Source organism: Onychostoma macrolepis, chromosome 07 (genome assembly GCF_012432095.1).
Source record: "Onychostoma macrolepis isolate SWU-2019 chromosome 07, ASM1243209v1, whole genome shotgun sequence".
Taxonomy (NCBI): domain Eukaryota; kingdom Metazoa; phylum Chordata; class Actinopteri; order Cypriniformes; family Cyprinidae; genus Onychostoma; species Onychostoma macrolepis.
Window position 1 is genome coordinate 31,546,687 of NC_081161.1, and position 18,981 is coordinate 31,565,667.

At 36.9% G+C, this 18,981-nt stretch overlaps 2 protein-coding genes across 5 annotated transcripts; both read right to left on the reverse strand.

Annotated features, from left to right (window-relative positions):
- Positions 1-432: 432 nt before the first annotated feature.
- On the reverse strand, positions 433-6,310 carry acd (ACD shelterin complex subunit and telomerase recruitment factor). 3 transcript variants are annotated; one of them, XM_058782545.1, is made up of 13 exons: positions 6,056-6,310; positions 5,848-5,969; positions 5,503-5,593; positions 4,807-4,886; positions 4,665-4,709; positions 4,516-4,550; positions 4,194-4,345; positions 4,021-4,099; positions 3,734-3,904; positions 3,550-3,657; positions 3,128-3,459; positions 2,867-2,898; positions 433-724 (listed from the first exon to the last, which is right to left on the reverse strand). In XM_058782545.1, exons 1-13 carry the CDS (start codon positions 6,173-6,175, stop codon positions 640-642), a joined length of 1,452 nt encoding a protein of 483 aa, XP_058638528.1. In that variant the 5' UTR covers positions 6,176-6,310; the 3' UTR covers positions 433-639. The 3 variants fall into 3 exon arrangements, with proteins under 3 accessions (XP_058638528.1, XP_058638527.1, XP_058638529.1); XM_058782544.1 differs by having other exon boundaries at positions 2,867-2,943; XM_058782546.1 differs by lacking the exon at positions 5,848-5,969 and having other exon boundaries at positions 2,867-2,943; positions 6,056-6,196.
- Positions 6,311-6,413: 103 nt separating this feature from the next.
- vrk3 (VRK serine/threonine kinase 3) lies at positions 6,414-18,383 on the reverse strand. 2 transcript variants are annotated; one of them, XM_058782542.1, is made up of 16 exons: positions 18,018-18,383; positions 17,239-17,337; positions 17,043-17,147; positions 16,737-16,838; positions 16,410-16,505; positions 16,147-16,281; positions 15,923-15,978; positions 15,771-15,837; positions 15,594-15,675; positions 12,193-12,295; positions 11,994-12,086; positions 11,780-11,912; positions 11,575-11,695; positions 10,351-10,409; positions 10,119-10,255; positions 6,414-6,826 (listed from the first exon to the last, which is right to left on the reverse strand). In XM_058782542.1, the coding sequence occupies exons 1-16, from the start codon at positions 18,178-18,180 to the stop codon at positions 6,815-6,817; spliced, it is 1,563 nt and encodes a 520-aa protein (XP_058638525.1). In that variant the 5' UTR covers positions 18,181-18,383; the 3' UTR covers positions 6,414-6,814. The 2 variants fall into 2 exon arrangements, with proteins under 2 accessions (XP_058638525.1, XP_058638526.1); XM_058782543.1 differs by lacking the exon at positions 17,043-17,147.
- Positions 18,384-18,981: the final 598 nt, after the last annotated feature.

Consider the following 18,981-nt stretch of genomic DNA (forward strand, 5'->3'; position numbering starts at 1 on the left):
ATTATTAAAATTTAAAATAACAGTTTAATACAGTAAAATATATTATATAAAATATAATTTATTCCTGTGATGGCAAAGCTGAAACTCCATCAGCCATTACTCCAGTCCTTAGTGTCACCTTCATAAATCATTCTAGTATGCTGATTTATTGTCAATTTTGGAAACAGTTGTGGTTTAATATATACACAAATTGACATATGTTTGGTGTCATATATGATAGATATGACAGATAGATCTTCAAACAGATCTTCACTCTGTTTTATTTTGAAATTGTATGCCTAGTGTTTTGGCAATGTGCCCACCTTCAGTCATTTCTTTGTGACAAATCAAAGTTTCTGTTTGGTAAAAAGCATTAATACCATGGCTTAAAAGAGATAAACATGGTTACGTAAGTAAAATTGTGATTAAATTATACAAATTGTGACACAGGTCATAGTATTTGAATATTAACATTTATTACAATTTACACAGTGCAATTAAGTTACACTTACGACAGCAGCATCCATTAACAATAGGGTTTTATAGAAAATATATCTTTTTTTTTTTTTTTTTTGGACTACACCTAAGATTTAAATAAAACAAAACACTTTTGTATAACAACAACAAAAAAACTAACATCATGTCATTTGAGGTAATGGTTTATGAACCAGCTTCAGCGCTGACATCTGCACAGTCAGAGGTCCCCAGATAACGCACCGCCCACTGTATCAGATGCCCTGGGATTCTAGACAGACGCACACACACATAGGTAGAAACCAGCAACAACCAATAAATAGATCTTGGATATGAGGGGTGTAGGTTACAGTGGTTAGGTTGAAAGACGATGGCTTCATTTCCAGGGGATTTGGTTTTACTCTTCATACTGGACCGCTAATGTTACAAACTTATGTCCACTGTCTAGCACTCTGCTCTCATTTTTTTTTTCTGATGCTAATCTGGATTTCAGATTTCAATCCTAGAAAGCTTTATTATAGGTACACTAGCAGTCAAAACTGTTTCACACAATCATAAAATATTTTGATGTAAAGGAATATGCTTAAATTATGAAAAAATACAATAAAAATATGAGATATACAAATATATACTATGCATTATATTATTTCATATTAAATATATAAAATATATATATATATATATATATATATATATAAAAAATAGTACAAAATATTTTATAATAAAAATATTACAGAAAAATATACATACATACAGGTGCTGGTCATATAATTAGAATATCATCAAAAAGTTGATTTAATTCACTAATTCCATTCAAAAAGTGAAACTTGTATATTATATTCATTCATTACACACAGACTGATATATTTCAAATGTTTATTTCTTTTAATTTTGATGATTAGAGCTTACAGCTCATGAAAGTCAAAAATCAGTATCTCAAAATATTAGAATATTACTTAAGACCAATACAAAGAAAGGATTTTTAGAAATCTTGGCCAACTGAAAAGTATGAAAATGAAAAGTATGAGCATGTACAGCACTCAATACTTAGTTGGGGCTGCTTTTGCCTGAATTACTGCAGCAATGCGGCGTGGGATCAGTCTGTGGCACTGCTCAGGTGTTATGAGAGCCCAGGTTGCTCTGATAGTGGCCTTCAGCTCATCTGCATTGTTGGGTCTGGTGTCTCTCATCTTCCTCTTGACAATACCCCAAAGATTCTCTATGGGGTTCAGGTCAGGCGAGTTTGCTGGCCAATCAAGCACAGTAACACTATGGTCATTGAACCAGCTTTTGGTACCTTTGGCAGTGTGGGCAGGTGCCAAGTCCTGCTGGAAAATGAAATCAGCATCTCCATAAAGCTTGTCAACAGAAGGAAGCATGAAGTGCTCTAAAATTTCCTGGTAGATGGCCGCGTTGACTGTGGACTTCAGAAAACACAGTGGACCAACACCAGCAGATGACATGGCAGCCCAAATCATCACTGACTGTGGAAACTTCACACTGGACTTCAAGCAACATGGATTCTGTGCCTCTCCACTCTTCCTTCAGACTCTGGGACCTTGATTTCCAAATGAAATGTAAAATTTACTTTCATCTGAAAAGAGGACTTTGGACCACTGAGCAACAGTCCAGTTCTTTTTCTCCACAGCCCAGGTAAGATGCTTCTGACGTTGTCTCTGGTTCAGAAGTGGCTTGGTAGCCCTTTTCCTGAAGACGTCTGAGCGTGGTGACTCTTGATGCACTGACTCCAGCTTCAGTCCACTCTTTGTGAAGCTCTCCCAAGTGTTTGAATCGGCTTTGCTTGACTGTATTCTCAAGCTTGCGGTCATCCCTGTTGCTTGTTCATCTTTTCCTACCCAAATTCTTCCTTCCAGTCAACTTTGCATTTAATATGCTTTGATACAGCACTCTGTAAACAGCCACACCTTTCAGTAATGACCTTCTGTGACTTACCCTCTTTGTGGAGGGCGTCAATGTTCGTCTTCTGGCTGGATCATTGCCAAGTCAGCAGTCTTCCCCATTATTGTGGTTTTAAAGAACAAGAGATACCCGGAATTTATACTGTAGGGATGGTCATTTATTCAAACTCAAATGTAAATATTCTAATATTTTGAGATACTGATTTTTGACTTTCATGAGCTGTAAGCTCTAATCATCAAAATTAAAAGAAATAAACATTTGAAATATATCAGTCTGTGTGTAATGAATGAATATAATATACAAGTTTCACTTTTTGAATAGAATTAGTGAAATATATATATATATATATATATATCTCCAAATGTTTTGACTGGTATTGCATAAGTAAAAGAATACAAAACTGTGAAAGTTATTAGAGTTGTTAGATCATTGGCCATCACATTACAAGCATGTTATAATCAGCATGTGTCAGTGGGGAACACATCATACTCACTGGAACTGGCCAAGGGCTGTGGCAACCTGAGGCTGTGGATGATACAAATAGGAAAAAGGCGTTCCATCTGAATGCACCTGCAACAGGGAAGCTGGGACAATGTAGCAACATTTCTGATGCAATACACAAATAGATTAAGACTAGATATATTTTAAATTTGGTTAGTCCAACAGAAAGTATTAATAATTTCATATTACGCAAGTGAGCCACACAGGCCCGGCTCGGACACAGCAAAATATCATTAATATCATTTACACTCACTTTCCTAGCTTTGGTGGGTGGAGATGTCGAGGGCTTTGGCCCGGCAGGTGGAGACGCTAGGGGCCTCTGTTCAGAGGGTGGGGCTGTATTATGGACGAGCCACGAGGGAGGACTCAGCGCACGCTCTTTGTCTTTCTCCTGACTGGGGTCTCTGAAAGACTTATTGCTCGAGTGGGACGAACTAAACTGGGTCGGTTTCGGTCTCTGACTGAGCGTAATGCCGTCCACCGACACCCCTCCAGAGATCTGCTTTGAGAACTGGGCTTGGGTGCTTGTTGCTACAGGCAATGGGGGGACTTCCTTTAAAAGCGATTGACTTTCTTGTTCTGGGTCTGTATCAGCACAAAAATGATTGAAATGCTTAGTGCACAATTACAATGACGCCCTTATTGTGATAAATATATGCATTAACAGGAAATTACCATTTGAGTCTGAGGTGGAACGTCTACCTAATAGAGCTGGCTCTTGTGTAAACATATCCCATGGGCTCTCTCCATCCCCAGACAGCTCCCCAGTTCCACACAAAACCTCTGGGAGATGGAGGGATGGGTTTAACAACACATCATCTACTTGGAGCAGCACTGACTTTCTTTTTTAAAATCTCACCTGGTCTTGTGTGTACAAGAGTAGACGGTCCTTCATCTGGACATGAACCACTTATACCGTCCAGAGCGGCCATTGTTTGGTTTGCACTCGACGTGCTGGTTGGATGTGATTCTTCAGGGGGCGGGGCCAAGTCATTTGGCGTCTCACTCTCACTGTCTGCACCTGTGCGCACTGACGTACACGAGACAAAAACACATATGCACAGTGCGCCACATGCACGTTGAAATCTGGTTGAATGCCCAAAGGGTTGTCATGAAAAAAGCAATTAATTAGACAGCAGACAGTACTGGGATCAGCTGTCATCAGCTCCCTCTGTTCCTCCGGGATGAGAAGAAAAGGCACGGGGACAATGAACTGCTCCTGTCCCTGGAAAAAACACACACACACCCACACCCATACGCAATGATAATTTGTCTGGTCAACAGCTGGTGCCTTTAAGTTGCCAAGGAAGCAGCTTTACCCTCCAGTGAAGCCTCTCTCTGTGCCAGTGGGTTGGTGTCGCCACACTTGGACAATATGTTGCAGACATGGTTATTTTCTCCGTTGCATCATTCAGAATATTTATTATAATGTCATTGTGCCACACATCCAACAGAGACGAGAGCGAGACCCCTGAGAAATTAGGTACATAACGCACATCTTTATCATTGTCATTGAACGTGTCTTCGCTTTATAAATAATATTACGAATCAAAAAAAAAAAAAAGCATTCAGTGCAAGAGGTGTGTGTACATGCAAGCTATTAAAAGAAACACAAAGAGAAAGAGTGTGTGTAATACTTACCAGAGGCTGAACTTTCTGAACCCTCCCTGCGGGATCTGACAGAGAGCAATAAAATTAACACTAACTGTTCAACACATCATCTTAAAAACACACTGCACTTCTGTGTGTGATGTACGTGTTCACACAAACTATAAAGAAAGTCAACGCACCTCCATGTCTTTATGATCTGATCTCTGACTGATGAGAGAGTTGTACTGAAAGATAATTAGGTTAACAAAGGTTAATTGTTATTGATTTAGTGCTATCAGGAAACATCACTTTGCACGCTTAGTAGAGAGATCAGTGACTTGCCAGCTGGGGGGGTGGTGGTGCTTTGAGGCGATGCATATGATGTTCATTTGATTGACTTTCAAGTAAAACTGGCAAGATGCCTGAAAAAAAACAAAAAAGAAACAAAACAAACATGTACTTAAAATTCTGCAAGCAAAATGGTCTATTGTCAATAGTGTAGCTGTGTATGAAGCACAGTTCTCACAGAAGTCATTTTTAAAAGCAAGAAGCTTTCTTTTAGACAATACGGCAGATCTGTGTGACCAGTTTGAAACCATTGAGAAATCTGAATTCCTAACTATGCATATTCCTACTGAAATGACTGCACTTCACCTGCGAAAATTCGCTTTTTAATTTTATCAACAAGATACACTGCCATGAAGCTGAAATGCTTGTAAACAGCTAAATGCTTTACACCCCCCCCCAAAAAAAATTAAGTTAAATTAAAATATAACTCTAAAAATCAACAAAAAATATTGTAAAATTTTTGCAACATAATAAAAATTACAATAAGCATTAATAGGGCACATTATTAACATTTAGGCCACTGTATGAATTATAGGTCATATTTATGCAATATATATCAGGGTGAACTTGCTCTGTCTATATCGGATGGCTGCTTGGTTTGAAAAAAGCCTCTGCTATAATGCCATAGCATCAACACTAAAATGAAAAATGTTGAGAGGTCGGGATAAAAATTGCATACATATAACATACCAGATCAGGGTTCATGTCGAACTTCAGTTCAAAGCTGCGAACATATACTATAGCATTGTGCAGGCCTGTGAAAGACTCCATCTCCTCCAAGCTGAAGAAACAGAAGCTGACACTGTCATGTTTGAGTTTGACCGAATTACTGTCATAACACTAAAACTGAAAGTAGTGTTCTCTGAAATTCACTCATGCAAGAGCAAAATTCAAGGCAACGGTTGCTGCAAAGCTAGATTGTGCTTATTTCAGCACGATTTTCACTGGGCCCGATTATCCAGATGACTTAGATAAAAACAGGGGCTCAGGTGTGTAGTGAGTGGTGTCATAACAGAGGTTTAATAGGTCCCTCACTCCTGCAGACGCTCCCACGCGGCGTCGCTCAGCACCGCGGGAATGACAGCGCTCCCATCGGACATGAACAGCATACAGGCATCTGTGTGCTCCATCCGCTGCGAGTCCGAGATATCACACACCTAACCCACACACACACACACACACACACACGCTTCAGTACTCACACGACACACGTAGATGATCACGCACATATACTACTACTTACGCCGACAACGTTGGCTTTTACAGTCGTTTCGCACTGGCTTTGGCCGTAGTTTTGGATGAGTTTCTCGATCCACGGCTCCAGCTCAGCCATTCGGCGACGCTTTATCTTTGGTGGATTCATGGTGTGTAACTTATCTGTTACTGTCCACTAGTGTAAATACAATAAACGAGCTCATCAAAGCCTTCGCGCCTCTGTATTGAACATTGAGGCTATATTTTCGTTCCGTGTAGAAACTACACCTGGCGATTTGAGTTCCGTTACAATCACACACGTCTGAATCGTTGATGCCCCCTTGCGGTAGCAATGATCATAAAAAACAAAGATAAGTACTTTTTCTGGGTACTGTTGTTTATTTTCAGTAAGGTACAATACAACTTATAAAAAGGAAAAAATACCAAAAACAAAATTCTCTTTATAACATGAACATGCCCTTTCCCAAAGCGTAAACCTACAACAAAACCTTTACTTTTATTGATAGCAAAAAATGTAATGGGGAGAAATGATTTGTTATATATATATATATATATATATATATATATATAAAAGTCACCCTTACATTATTAACTTAACTTTTTCTTATTTAAAAAAAAAAAAAAAAAAAATCAGTGATTAAAACTCAACCTATGAGAAAAAACATGCACACAGCAATATCATTGTAAAAACCACAATAAAAGTTGCTTTTAAAAACATAAAATCTTTCTTAAACATTCCATAAAACCATTAAATCCACATTAAATCCACTCCTGTTAACACTCATCATTATGGTTTCACCTGTAAATAACAAAAAGAAACAAGTGAGACTGAGACTTCACATACTGTCAGAGTGGTCATGAATACAAGTTGCCAACTTGAAAGTTGCACATGAACGATTTATTTTTTACAGCTACCTTGTTAGCTGTTGCAGTTTTGTATTAAATACATGAGAATGATACTGGAGGGCTGTTACACCTATAATATGCAGACAACGGGGTTCCTACACATTTTCCATTTCAAAATTCCATACTTTTCCAGACTCAAATTTCCAAACCTCTCAGTAGATTTCCGCACCATATTTAACAAAAATGGTTCATACAGCATTATTTTCAGCTTTACATTTGGTATATAATACAGTCATCTGTAAATATTTAAATTTTTTCAGGTTTTTTAAAATTGATTTTCTGACAACATACAGAGTCCCTAATATAAAATAAAATCTTGTCTTGCATGCAGACAAGAAACGTTTTTTTGTGCCCTCGAGAAACTATTCACATGTGCTTTGGAATTTTTTTGCACGCTTATCAGTTACAATTTCTAGTTTTATATAACCCATTTCCTTTGTGCATCACTGCCATCTTACTATGAATAAAGCAAGAGCATGGATGCACATGAATTAATAGAGATCTACTTGCTAAAATTTGGCTTTCCTTATGGTAGTACCTCTAATGTCAAGGCCTAATGTCCAATTTAGCACATCCTCTGTGGCCGCAGAAAAAAACATGACACGAAATGGGCTAATGGCATAATACGTCTGTGTGCATTGTCCTATTTGCCAAGTTCAAGGGTCTATAATAGGGATGCACCAATACCCAATACTGCTCTCCTGTACTTGTACTCATAAAAATACTAATTTGAAAATCTGCAATCTGAAGGTGCAAAAAAATCTAAATATTGAGAAAATTGCCTTTAAAGTTGTCCAAATTAAGTTCTTACCAATGCATATTACGAATCAAAAATTAAGTTTTGATATATTTACAGTAGGAAATTTACAAAATATCTTCATGGAGCTTGATCTTTACTTAATGTCCTAACGATTTTTGGCACAAAGAAAAATCAATAATTTTGACCCATACAATGTATTTTTGGCTATTGCTACAAATATACCCCAGCGACTTAAGACTGGTTTTGTGGTCCAGGGTTACACATGGTATCGGTGCATCCCTAGTCTTTAAAAAAAAGACTGGTATTGTAAATAAGTGTTCAAAATGCGGCTGTCGTTAGGGCAGTATGTCATATTTCAAGGCGTAAGGTCTCTTTAACGCATACTCTGTGGCAGCCAAGAAACCACAACGCAAAATAGGCTGATGGCACAATAGGTGAATCAGTGTGCATGTCCTACAGTCATGGCCAAAAATATCAGCACCCTTGGTAAATATGATCAAAGGAGGCTGTGAAAATTAATCTGCATTGTTAATCCTTTTGATCTTTTATTTAAAAAAATTCACAAAAATCTAACCTTTCATTGGATAATAAGAATTTAAAATGGGGGGAAATATCATTATGAAATAAATGTTTTTCTTAAATACACGTTGGACAATTATTGGCACTGCTAGAAATGCTTATGAGTACAATATTCCCAAGTATATTCCCATTCATATTCACAATTCTGAGCACTCCAAGGTGATTATCAACATGAAACTATCCAGCCATGGCTTCCTGTTTCACAGAAATATAAATAGGAGGGAAAACAAAGCCCAAATTCCCTTAATCATCCATCACAATGAAAAAAACCAAGGAATATATTTCTGATGTGCAGCAAAAGATAATTGAGGTTCACAAATTAGTGAAGTGGCTTTAAGAAAAGAGCTAGAGCAGTGAGAATTACCATTTCCACCATCAGGGCAATAATTAAGAATTTCCAATCAACATAAAATGTTACGAAACTGCCTGGAAGAGGACGTGTGTCTATATGAGTGGCTAAAGACTCTCCAAGGACCACAGCTGGAGAATTGCAGAAAATAGTTGAGTCTCAGGGTCAGAAAACCTTTAAAAAAAAAAAATTGTCAAACAGCCCCTACATCACCACATGTTGTTTGGGAGGGTTTCAAGAAAAATTCTCCTAACTCATCCAAAAACAAACTCCAGGATATTCAGTTATCAGACACGACTGGAAATTCAAATGGGACTGGCTTCTATGGTCAGATGAAACTAAAAAAATGAGCTTTTTAGCAGCAAACACTCAAGATGGGTTTGGTGAACACAGGGATAAAAAGTACCCCATGTGTACAATGAAATATACTGCTGTATTTTTGATGTTGTGGGCCTATATTTCTGCTGGAGGTCCTGGACATCTTGTTTAGACACATGGCATCACTGATTCTATCAAATACCAACAGATAAAAAAAAAAATCAATAAGTGACTGACTCTGTTAGAAATCTTATAATGGGCCATGTTTGGATCTTCCAACCGTACAATAATCCAAACACAAACCTCAAAGACAACACAAAAATGTGTCGCTGAGCACAAAACCAAGCTTCTGTTGGCCATTCCAGTCCTCTGACCTGAACCCTATGAGTGGTGAACTGAAGAGAAGCAGCACCAACATGGAGCTGTGAATCTAAAGGGTCTGGAGTGATTCTGGATGAAGGAATGGTCTCTGATCTCTTGTCAGGTGTTCTCTAACCTCATCAGGCATTATAGGAGAACATTTAGAGCTGTTAAACTGGCAAATGGAGGTTTCAAAAAGTATTGAATAAAAGGGTGCCGTTAATTGTGGCCAATGTGTATTAGAGAAAAACTTTTATTTCATAATGATATTTCCCCCCCATTTTAAATTCTTATTATCCAATGAAAGGTTAGATTTTTGTGAATTTTTAAAATAAAAGATCAAAAGGATTAACAATGCAGATTAATTTTCACAGCCTTCTTTAATCATATTTACCAAGGGTGCCAATATTTATGGCCATGACTGTATATGCTAAGTTTAATGGTTTCTCATGCGCACATAAAAGTCTGTATATTTTTTATTTTTGCTAAAGTCCTTGAGTCTATGTTATACGGTGCTAAGAATATCGAGAAGAAGCCCAAAACACAAAACATTTTGCATAATGAAAAAGTGCACCTTGAATTCATTCAGTCGTGTTTGACAATAACTAAAGAATCACTAAACAGCTGCCATGAAAACACTTGTATGATTTATTTTCATTAATTCTTAATTTTCTATATCAAAAACTAAATAGGGCAAAAGTCTGGAAATGCAAATATTTTTCCATATTCGACTGTCTTTTTCCCATACTTTTCCAAACCGCGTAGGAACCCTGAGACAATATATAGGAGTAGTCATGTAAATATGGGAATGTGTGTTACCTGCAAATTCAGTGATTCATTCAGACTCCCACCCATCTTCTGTAAGCTCTCATGAAGCCCAGCTTTCAGAAGCGTGTAATCTGGTTTCTCAGTATACTGCAGGCTCATCACATTAGACAGGTATTTTTGTAATGCACCTAAATTGCAAAAAAAACAAAACAAAAAACACATTACATACACATCTTCGCTAGCACTAAGCACATGAAGTGAGAATAGAAATAAGCATGCTCACCTGAAGCTTTCTTCTGTTTGTAATGGCCACTCAAAAGTCCAGTGATATCAGAAATATACCTGTAGGCAGGTAGAAAACATATTCAACATAAAAGCACATAACTGTAGCCTTACCTCTGTAAAGTGGTATGTTTTCATTCTTAAATGTTCTACATCCAGTAGCAATGTTCCTTTATGATTCTAAATGCATATGGTATGTTGAAGTAGTCAGATAGCAGACGTATGTATTTAAATGTATTAAAAGTACTCTCAATAAAGGGACGGTTCTTCTGGACTAAAGGGCTTTTTCAAAAGCCAATGAAAGCTAATGGCTCTTGGTGGACTGGCAACCTTCATTTCTTATTTAATCACTAAGATGCTTCTATTTCAAAGCAGCTTATTAATGAGGAACATCACAAGCAATTTATCATACAAGAGCCAACAATATCTGCAGGACAGCAAAAAGCAAGTTTCAAAAGTAAGCAGTAGACACGGTATACAATCTAGGGTGGAAATAAAAATTATTTATTCTTTATTAGAAAAAAATATTTGTATAAATTTTATTTTTAAACAAAAATTAATTTTTAAGAAATGCCTTTATAGATTATGTTCAGGAAAATTAGAAGATGTAAAAAATGTTCACAATTTTTTGTTATATAAACTATTGTATTAAATTTACAATTTTTAATAGTAATACTTTATTTGTTCAGATATTATTCTTTTTTATTTTGAGTTTATTATTCATATTTTAAGACCAATTATTCAAGTTTTTAAAAATAACTTAATATTTTTCTCACAAAGCATTTACGAGCCTTAAAATATACAGTTCCCTTTATATTTTAGGAAAGTGGTCCATCATATTTAGGGGTCCTTATTATCAAAAACATTTTGCTCACAGTAAAGGTTTGGTTCTTGAATATTACCAGTTACCACCACTAAGCTTTAACAACTATACCACACTACTCCTGGTAGTAAGTATATGATAAGCCACTATGTTATTATTATTATGTTATGTTACTGTGTTACAAGAACTAGTCTGACCACATAGCAGTTAGCCAAGGGGTAATCAGTCTTACCTTCTGGATTCAAATTAGACCAATTTACCTTCTTATGTAACTGACTTAAAGTTGTGACCAGTCTTGAAAAATAAATTGATGACTAACTTGTAAAGCTTGTTTAAGCAGCTTATGCAACCGGTCTCTCTTGAATATATGCCTGATGAAGATGTTTTTGTGGTTTTACTGACCTCTCCTTCTCTGCAGAAATGGCCGAGCTTGTTTGAGAAAGCTGACTCCAGGGTAGTGAGCCTGTCATCCAATATAGCATACAGTAACCCAGAGACTGCAGGTCACTACGACGAGAGGGACCTGCAAAACACCCATACACATGCAAATTAGACTTGCTTTCTTACATGGATAAAGTAAGTAATGCAATGAATAACTTATGCTCACCAGCTCCCTTGTGAGAATCCACGCTGATAAAGTTGATGTTACCCTGGTGTGCAGTGCGGCTACCCTGTCTGTACTCCACATGCTTTCCACCAGGGCAAAACCTAAATGCATGACCAAACCCTGACAAGAAAACCTACCAAACAAACAAACACTTTAATACTCAAGTAATATATAGAGTATATATGTTCAGTTCATAAGGGACACACTTACTGACCTCTGTGTGACTGTCAGTGTTGATGTAAATATTTCCAGCATGGATGTCTGCATGGGCATATTCCTTCTCATGGATGAATTCCAGTGCATCCAACTACAAAACACATTCACACACATACTATATATACAGCCTTTTCATAGAGAATGGCATGGCTAGGGAAATAAAAACAAATCTGAAAGTCGTTTAATAGCACACTCACTAGTCGCAGTGCAAGCTGGAGCACAGCTTTCTCAGATAGAGTACCGTTCCCTTCATCAATGACTGTCTGTAGAGTTTCACCCATGCTAGGAAAAACTAAAAACCTGCAGGGAAATGAATATGGTTATGATTAGATTCCACAGTGAGCTCATGCTCATTGAACTGTTTTTATCTTTACATGCAATAATAAAATGTGGTGCTCGTGATGCAAAATTATGAAAATCAGTGAAATGCAAATCAAATCAAAGACGTCAGTGTACACAATCACAAAGACTAACATTATTACAGATGGGGTGTGGATAAATGTATGTAAATACATTCCACCATTTCCCAATTGCAAAATGAATTGCTGTTAGCTATAAGACTATGATAAATATACAATATATTGGCTTCAAAAGCCATTTTTGTAAAGTCAATATAATTATTTACTTGTCTGACACATAACGTCTTGTCATGAATGTCTCTTGAGGCTTTTCTTACTATGTATTGACATCTATGATTTTATGTGCACTGCCATTCAAAACTTTAAGGTCAGTAAAAAAATTTAAATGCTTTTGAAATGCTTTTTTTGATGAGAATTTAAAATTGTTCTCTAGTTTAATATATTTTTAAAAGTTATTCCTGTGATGGCAAAGTTGAATTTTCAGCAGCCATTCCTCCACAATCCTTCAGAAATCACTTTAATATACTGATTTAGTGCTCAAAATACATTTCATATTGTCAATGTTGAAAACAGCTGTGCTGCTTAATATTTGGAGGAAAACCAAGCAAACATATTTTGAGGATTCTTTGATGAATAGCAAGTTCAAAAGAACAACATAATATGAAATAGATTATTACACCATGTATATGATACCGATACTGGTATAACGCCTGTATAGCTGATTAGAGGTCTGCAAGCCCGTCGGGTCCCGACGGAGCCTGACACGCTGAGTCCATTCGGGCCGAGCTCGGGCCATTTTTTTTTTTTTTACAGATCAGGCTCGGGTCGGACTCATTTAGCTTCTCTCCTTTTATTGTGCCCATATACGCGCAGAGCACACATGGCTACTGTATTAAATACTGATTATATTATAAATATTATACATCGCCTAAGCAATACGCAACGCATATATGCACACATTAGCATACAGGTGATAGTTGACCATGCAGAGCATCAGGGAGAAGTTGGAGCGTGGAGTTACAAAAAGTTCCCAATGCTTCGGAAAAGCTGCATTTTTGATCAGCCATGCATTTGATGATGATCCTGACTGCCATCTCCTCACTGGATGCGCCTTTAGAGAGAAATGCATTTTTAGGGATTTTATAATGAAAGAGTTTTTGTTTTCAATTCGAATTATTTCGTTTTAAAATAGTAATTCAAAGCTTTCTATAGATACTATATTTATCAAGTCAGTGAGGCAAGTATATGCTGCTGTGTTTCGGTTTTTCAGAAGCGCACCGCTTGCTCAAAACCGAAACTGCTTTTTTTTCTTCTTTATTTTATAAAAGCATGTTTTGTTGATATTGTGAGTGCACACAAATAAAAGTAGACCCTTTACAGTTCCGAACAACGTAGCCTTTTACTCTTACCTTTATGAGCAAACATGACAGCGTATTTCGAAATGTTTCCAAAGCAAGTGATCGCTCTGGCGCGTCCAGTAAAGCGCGCTTCAGCTTCCATTCTCTGCACAAACTACTGGATATGCATCAGTGCACATTTATCTAGGTCAAGCGTTTAAACTAACATTGTGGAGCTGTTTTATAATTATAAATTTAATTTTAGAGAAATCGTGATGATTTGAGAAAGCTAAATTGATCAAACATAGGCTATGATCAACTCGCTGTCTGCCGCTGGCCGCTTGGTCGTTACTTTAAAAAACAAAAACTTACATTTAACGAATAAAAAAATGCTCCAAACGTTTTTCTAAATTAACTTAATAAAATAACGAAACGAAATACAATCACTTAGCCATTTCATACAAAACTGAACTATTTTAATAGCTGAAACAGTAGTAGATAAGCTGTTTTGGGAGAAGGGGGAAAAAAGACGAGCTCGGGTCGGACTCGGGCCGAGAATTCTGATGAACTGTCGGACATGGGCCGGGCTAGGGCCTAAATTTTAGGCCCGTGCAGGGCTCTATAGCTGATGTGCGCAGGCTGGTAGGCTAAGCAAAGCACGCTGAGTAGATTGAGCGCGAGGCAGTAGAGATGCGCGAGCTCGTCAAGTGAATATCCCTTTCTCACAGACATCACTGGAAACTTTGTAGTTCGGTCGGATAATGCACAAGTTACTTAACGGTAGGTAGGGAGGGAGAGGGAGAGAGAGAGAGCAGGTCGCACTTCTGTTGTGTGATCTTTACTGATGCACATGCATCATTTGGCTTAAAACTAAATCGTAAATATAAGACAATTTATAGACAAAAACTTGTGAAATACATTTTAATGGGCATAATTAAGTGTGAAAATAACCAAAGGATATACAGTCAAACCAAAAATTATTCAGAGCCCAGATATAATTTGATATTTTTTTACTAGTGGGTGCAGGACACTATTGTTCATTTAGGCTATGTAAGTGAGGATAGCAAAATAAAGTAAATTGTGACATATTATTCCCAAAAATTCTTCATACAGTGGACTACCAGTAAAATTGATACAAATGTGGGACCAAAATTTATTCAGACCGAGTCTAGGAAAAAAATTGAAGTTCAGGTTTGCATGAACCTGGTTGACAGCATGCCCAGGAGAAGGCTAAGGGTGGCCTGACAAAGTATTGATAGTTGTGTAAATATTGTCATACTAACAGCTGTCTGAATAATTTTTGGTTGATTGTAATCCATCACATACCTTTCTATCAAAGTTATCTGACATTATCAAACTGAATTTGTTCTGACACAGTTTAACTCCGAGTTCTTGCCATATTTTATTACCATTTTCTAAACTATAGTGAATAAACTGTAATAATATGAGAAATGTTGCAGGTGTCTGAATAAATTTTGGTTTGACTATTTATTTGATAAATTAAGTTAACCAACAACCATTACACACTCTTTTGGTTTCTGTACCCAATATTTAAAAATTTTACAAATACAATGAAAATAATTGGTACTCTGTATCAGCAAGTACCAAAAATTAAAGTATCGTATCGAGCAAGTACTGGAAAAAGTGGTGTCGGTGCGTCCCTAATAATATATATATTAGGGGTGTAACAGTAAACGTATTCGTACCGAACCATTTCGGTACGGGTCTTTCGGTTCGGTACGCATGTGTACCGAACGAATACAGTATTTTTATTTATTTTTTTTCAGCATCTTTGCTGAGTATTATTTCTTTAAAGCTGATATTTTCTGGGCCCAAACATTTGAACAGAAGTGTATAATAGTCTATAAAAGTTTCCGAACATAAGGATATAAACCCACATACCTATATGCTTCATGAAGACCGAATCCTACACAGGATGGAATCCCTAGGAAGTCCAATTTGTTCAATTTCAACCATTTCTCCACTATTGACAAAGAAAAAAGAAAGTTGTGGTTATAAGCCTGTAGCTGCACTAAACTAGGTCTTTATGTATCCATTACAAGTGCTAAAATGACTGACCTGCATCAGGTTTGGCTGCTCTCAGATGGAAGTTCTGCTCATTAAACAGGTGTCCCTCTTTAGCCCCCTGAAAAAGAGAACACAAAGTCAGAGACCTTCCCAAACATGTGTGTACACAGACACACTACATTGTGTGTGAACACAGCACTTACCAGTCGCAACATGTACTTGCAATCATTTGAGTCTGCGTGCTGATTTGCCTGGCACACTAGATTAGATTAGATTAGATTAGATTGACAATATTTATATCCATAAGCCACCTTTAATGCATTGCTGTTATGTTTATCTTAACCATCTGACAAAAAAATGATAAAAAGATTTAAAGTGCATAGATGGATGCATTCACTCATCAGACAGGTATTGACATACGCCTTACCTGCATATGTCAGATCTAATTCTGTTTGCCACAAAAGTTCAACCAGCTTCCACTTTTTGCTGGACTGGTCACAAACCACTGTACCCTCTGGGACAGGCTCAACAGCACACACTCGCTTCCTGGCTTTGCATTTGGCTAAAAACCCACAAAATAACAACATTTAGCTAGTTTTGACATTTATTATGAAACTAAACAAAGAAATGTGATGCAATCACTTTTAGATATCATGAAACCCTCCATGTCCTCTATAAAGTGAATCTTACATAGGCTTTGAATAACTGGAGATGTTTGCTTCGCCTCCTCGTCTTTAACCTGGGGGGAAGCTTTGTGTTTTCGAGGTGACATCGAAGATGTTTTATCTGAAATAAATCAGCACACAAAACATTTCAGGCCACACTGTTAAAAATCTCCTGAATATGTATTTATTTGTAAACGTGTGTAAAAATGATTGCATTTGTAATAATTTGGTAATATTTGCAATTTCCTACATGACTGAGCAGGAAAATCTGCTTTAATTATCTACAGCTGAGGGAAAAAAAAACAAATCTAAATTTGAAGATAAAATAGTTTCCCAGTACACAATATCTCACCTGGAGTTTGAAGTGCAACTGAAAAAGTTTGTTTCACCTCCTCTTGTTCTTTAACCTGCGGGGATGCCTTTCCTTTTCGTGGAGATTTCAGTGACTTCTTATCTGAAACAAAGCAGAAGTTTTTCACACAAAATCCTTCAGCATTCAATGTTATAACACTATTGATTTGCATTTAGAAGAGCATTTCTATATATAATAATGTAACCTTTCTCGATATTTATTCAAAACAACAGAACCTTCAGCTATAATAAAACATGCTATTTTTTTAAAGACAATGTCTAGTGTTTCACATCATAGTATGTCTACCTGGGGTTTGAGTTATTATAGCCGATGTTGTCTGTGACACTTCTTCCTCCTTTTTAACCAGAGGGAATGCTTTTCGTTTTCGGGAAGATGGCAAAGACTTCTGATCTGAAATTTAGCAGTCATCTTTCACACAAATTCTAGCATGTCTACAAAGCCTTTGTTTCCACACTAGAAACACACAACCCCTTAGACTCACATAAAGTGTCCGTGGCTGTGCTACTCAAGGTCTTCCGCCGTGTTGAGTGCAAAGGTGGGCGATTCAGTACAGATTGTGAGGAGTCTCCAGCAGAATCAACTACAAAAAGAATGTGGATTACCGTTTTGTCAATACTCATTTTAATAGAAGCAACTTAGGTCCGAATGAAAGCTCAGTCAGATTGCATATACACAGATTTACAGGAATTTTGCATATACTACCATTCAAAAGTTTGGGGTGGGAATTTTTTTTTTTTATGCAGTTGAAAGAAGTCTCTAAAGCTTGATGAACTACAACTACAATAAAAAAAAATTATACTGTGTAAAATTTTCAGCAACCATACTTCAGTCTTCAGCCACATGATCCTTCAGAAATTATTCTAATATGCTGATTTGGTGCTCAAAAACATTTCTTATTATTATCAATATTAAAAACAGTTTATGGGAAGAAAAAATATTTTCTCGCAGGTTATTTTAAACAAATATAGCAGGTTTATGTCTAGTTAACCAATATCAGCATAGACAGCACATATTCAATCAGCGAGTTAAATTATACATACTGAAATTTGACATTAAGTCCACTTTGAAACCTACTAACGTTACAGTTGGGAGATTAACAGTGTCCAACTAAATGACAAGTGAAGTGAATTATCATCTTGCTCTGCTTCTTTGATTAGAACTCTCAAACAATAAGGCTACAAAACTGTAGCCTAACTTTTTCCGCGGTCACTTTCCGGATCAGTGTACTTACAATAAGGTTGAACTAAAGCCCGTATTTACCTTCCATGGGGCTCACAGTTGAAAGCACGGAGTTTGGATGTGGTTCGGGTGGCTGTGAAGCTACAGCTTCTGGCAAGTCTTCTGGCAGTCTCCCACCACACGATGGACAGAATCTGAAACCAGGCTGTACCTTTGAGCCACACTGAGGGCAGAAGTTCAGCATTGTGATGGCGAATTAGACGGGGTGGGTGGAAATGTCCCTCGGTAAAATATTCTGACAGTCAGGACCAGAAGAAAGAAAAGCTCCTCCAACGATATTTCTAAATGTTGTGACTGCGGAGTCAGCCTTCTACAGACATCTCACGGACTGTTGCGACGGAAGCGCTGACAAAAGTCACGTGATCATGTGCAGCTGACGTTTTACGGCAGGGGACAAGGCCCAGAATGCATCGTTTACCGTTTTTACAGCATATGCAAGATGAGCAATGCATACAAATTGCCTGCTTATTTTTTCACACGTTATGGCTTCTGATTAAATTACAGAAAAGAAAGAATTTCCTAATATTATTAATATACATATATTAATGTATAATACTATATATTAATGTGTGACTACAAGACTTTCTTTTGCTGAACATAATAGATTTTTTGAAGATTACTGGAAACCAAACAGCTCTGGTGACAACTGACTTAACGTACATTGTATGGTAAAGAAAGAAAGAAATGAAATTACAGAATTTTTATTTGAGGGTGAACTATCCCTTTAAATCCTAGATTTTTTCTCTCTCTACCTTCCTTGATCTTTCTTTGTTTTCAGCATTTCCATCATCTTACTTTGCTGCCATGCATACACTAGTACATCCTTTGAGATGCTAAACTATTTTGTTTTTTAAACACTGTTGTGATATTTTATTCAAAAATATGAGGTATGGCTATAGCCATAATCAATATACTGATCAATATGGTGGTTGTTTCAATGATTGCTTCAATACTGAATGTCTTAATATAGACTGGGAGTCTTAGG

Excerpts from the sequence above, each read along its gene's own strand:
- acd (XM_058782544.1), bottom strand. The coding sequence starts at position 6,175 with ATGAATCCACCAAAGATAAAGCGTCGCCGAATGGCTGAGCTGGAGCCG. Across the intron at positions 4,346-4,515 it reads TTCAGAAAGTTCAGCCTCTG|GGGTCTCGCTCTCGTCTCTG; the intron begins GTAAGTATTACA and ends CTAATTTCTCAG. Across the intron at positions 4,100-4,193 it reads GAGAGAGGCTTCACTGGAGG|GGACAGGAGCAGTTCATTGT; the intron begins GTAAAGCTGCTT and ends TGTTTTTTCCAG.
- vrk3 (XM_058782542.1), bottom strand. The coding sequence starts at position 18,180 with ATGCTGAACTTCTGCCCTCAGTGTGGCTCAAAGGTACAGCCTGGTTTC. Across the intron at positions 16,839-17,042 it reads TATAATAACTCAAACCCCAG|ATAAGAAGTCACTGAAATCT; the intron begins GTAGACATACTA and ends GCTTTGTTTCAG. Across the intron at positions 16,282-16,409 it reads TCCAGTTATTCAAAGCCTAT|CCAAATGCAAAGCCAGGAAG; the intron begins GTAAGATTCACT and ends GTGGGTTTTTAG.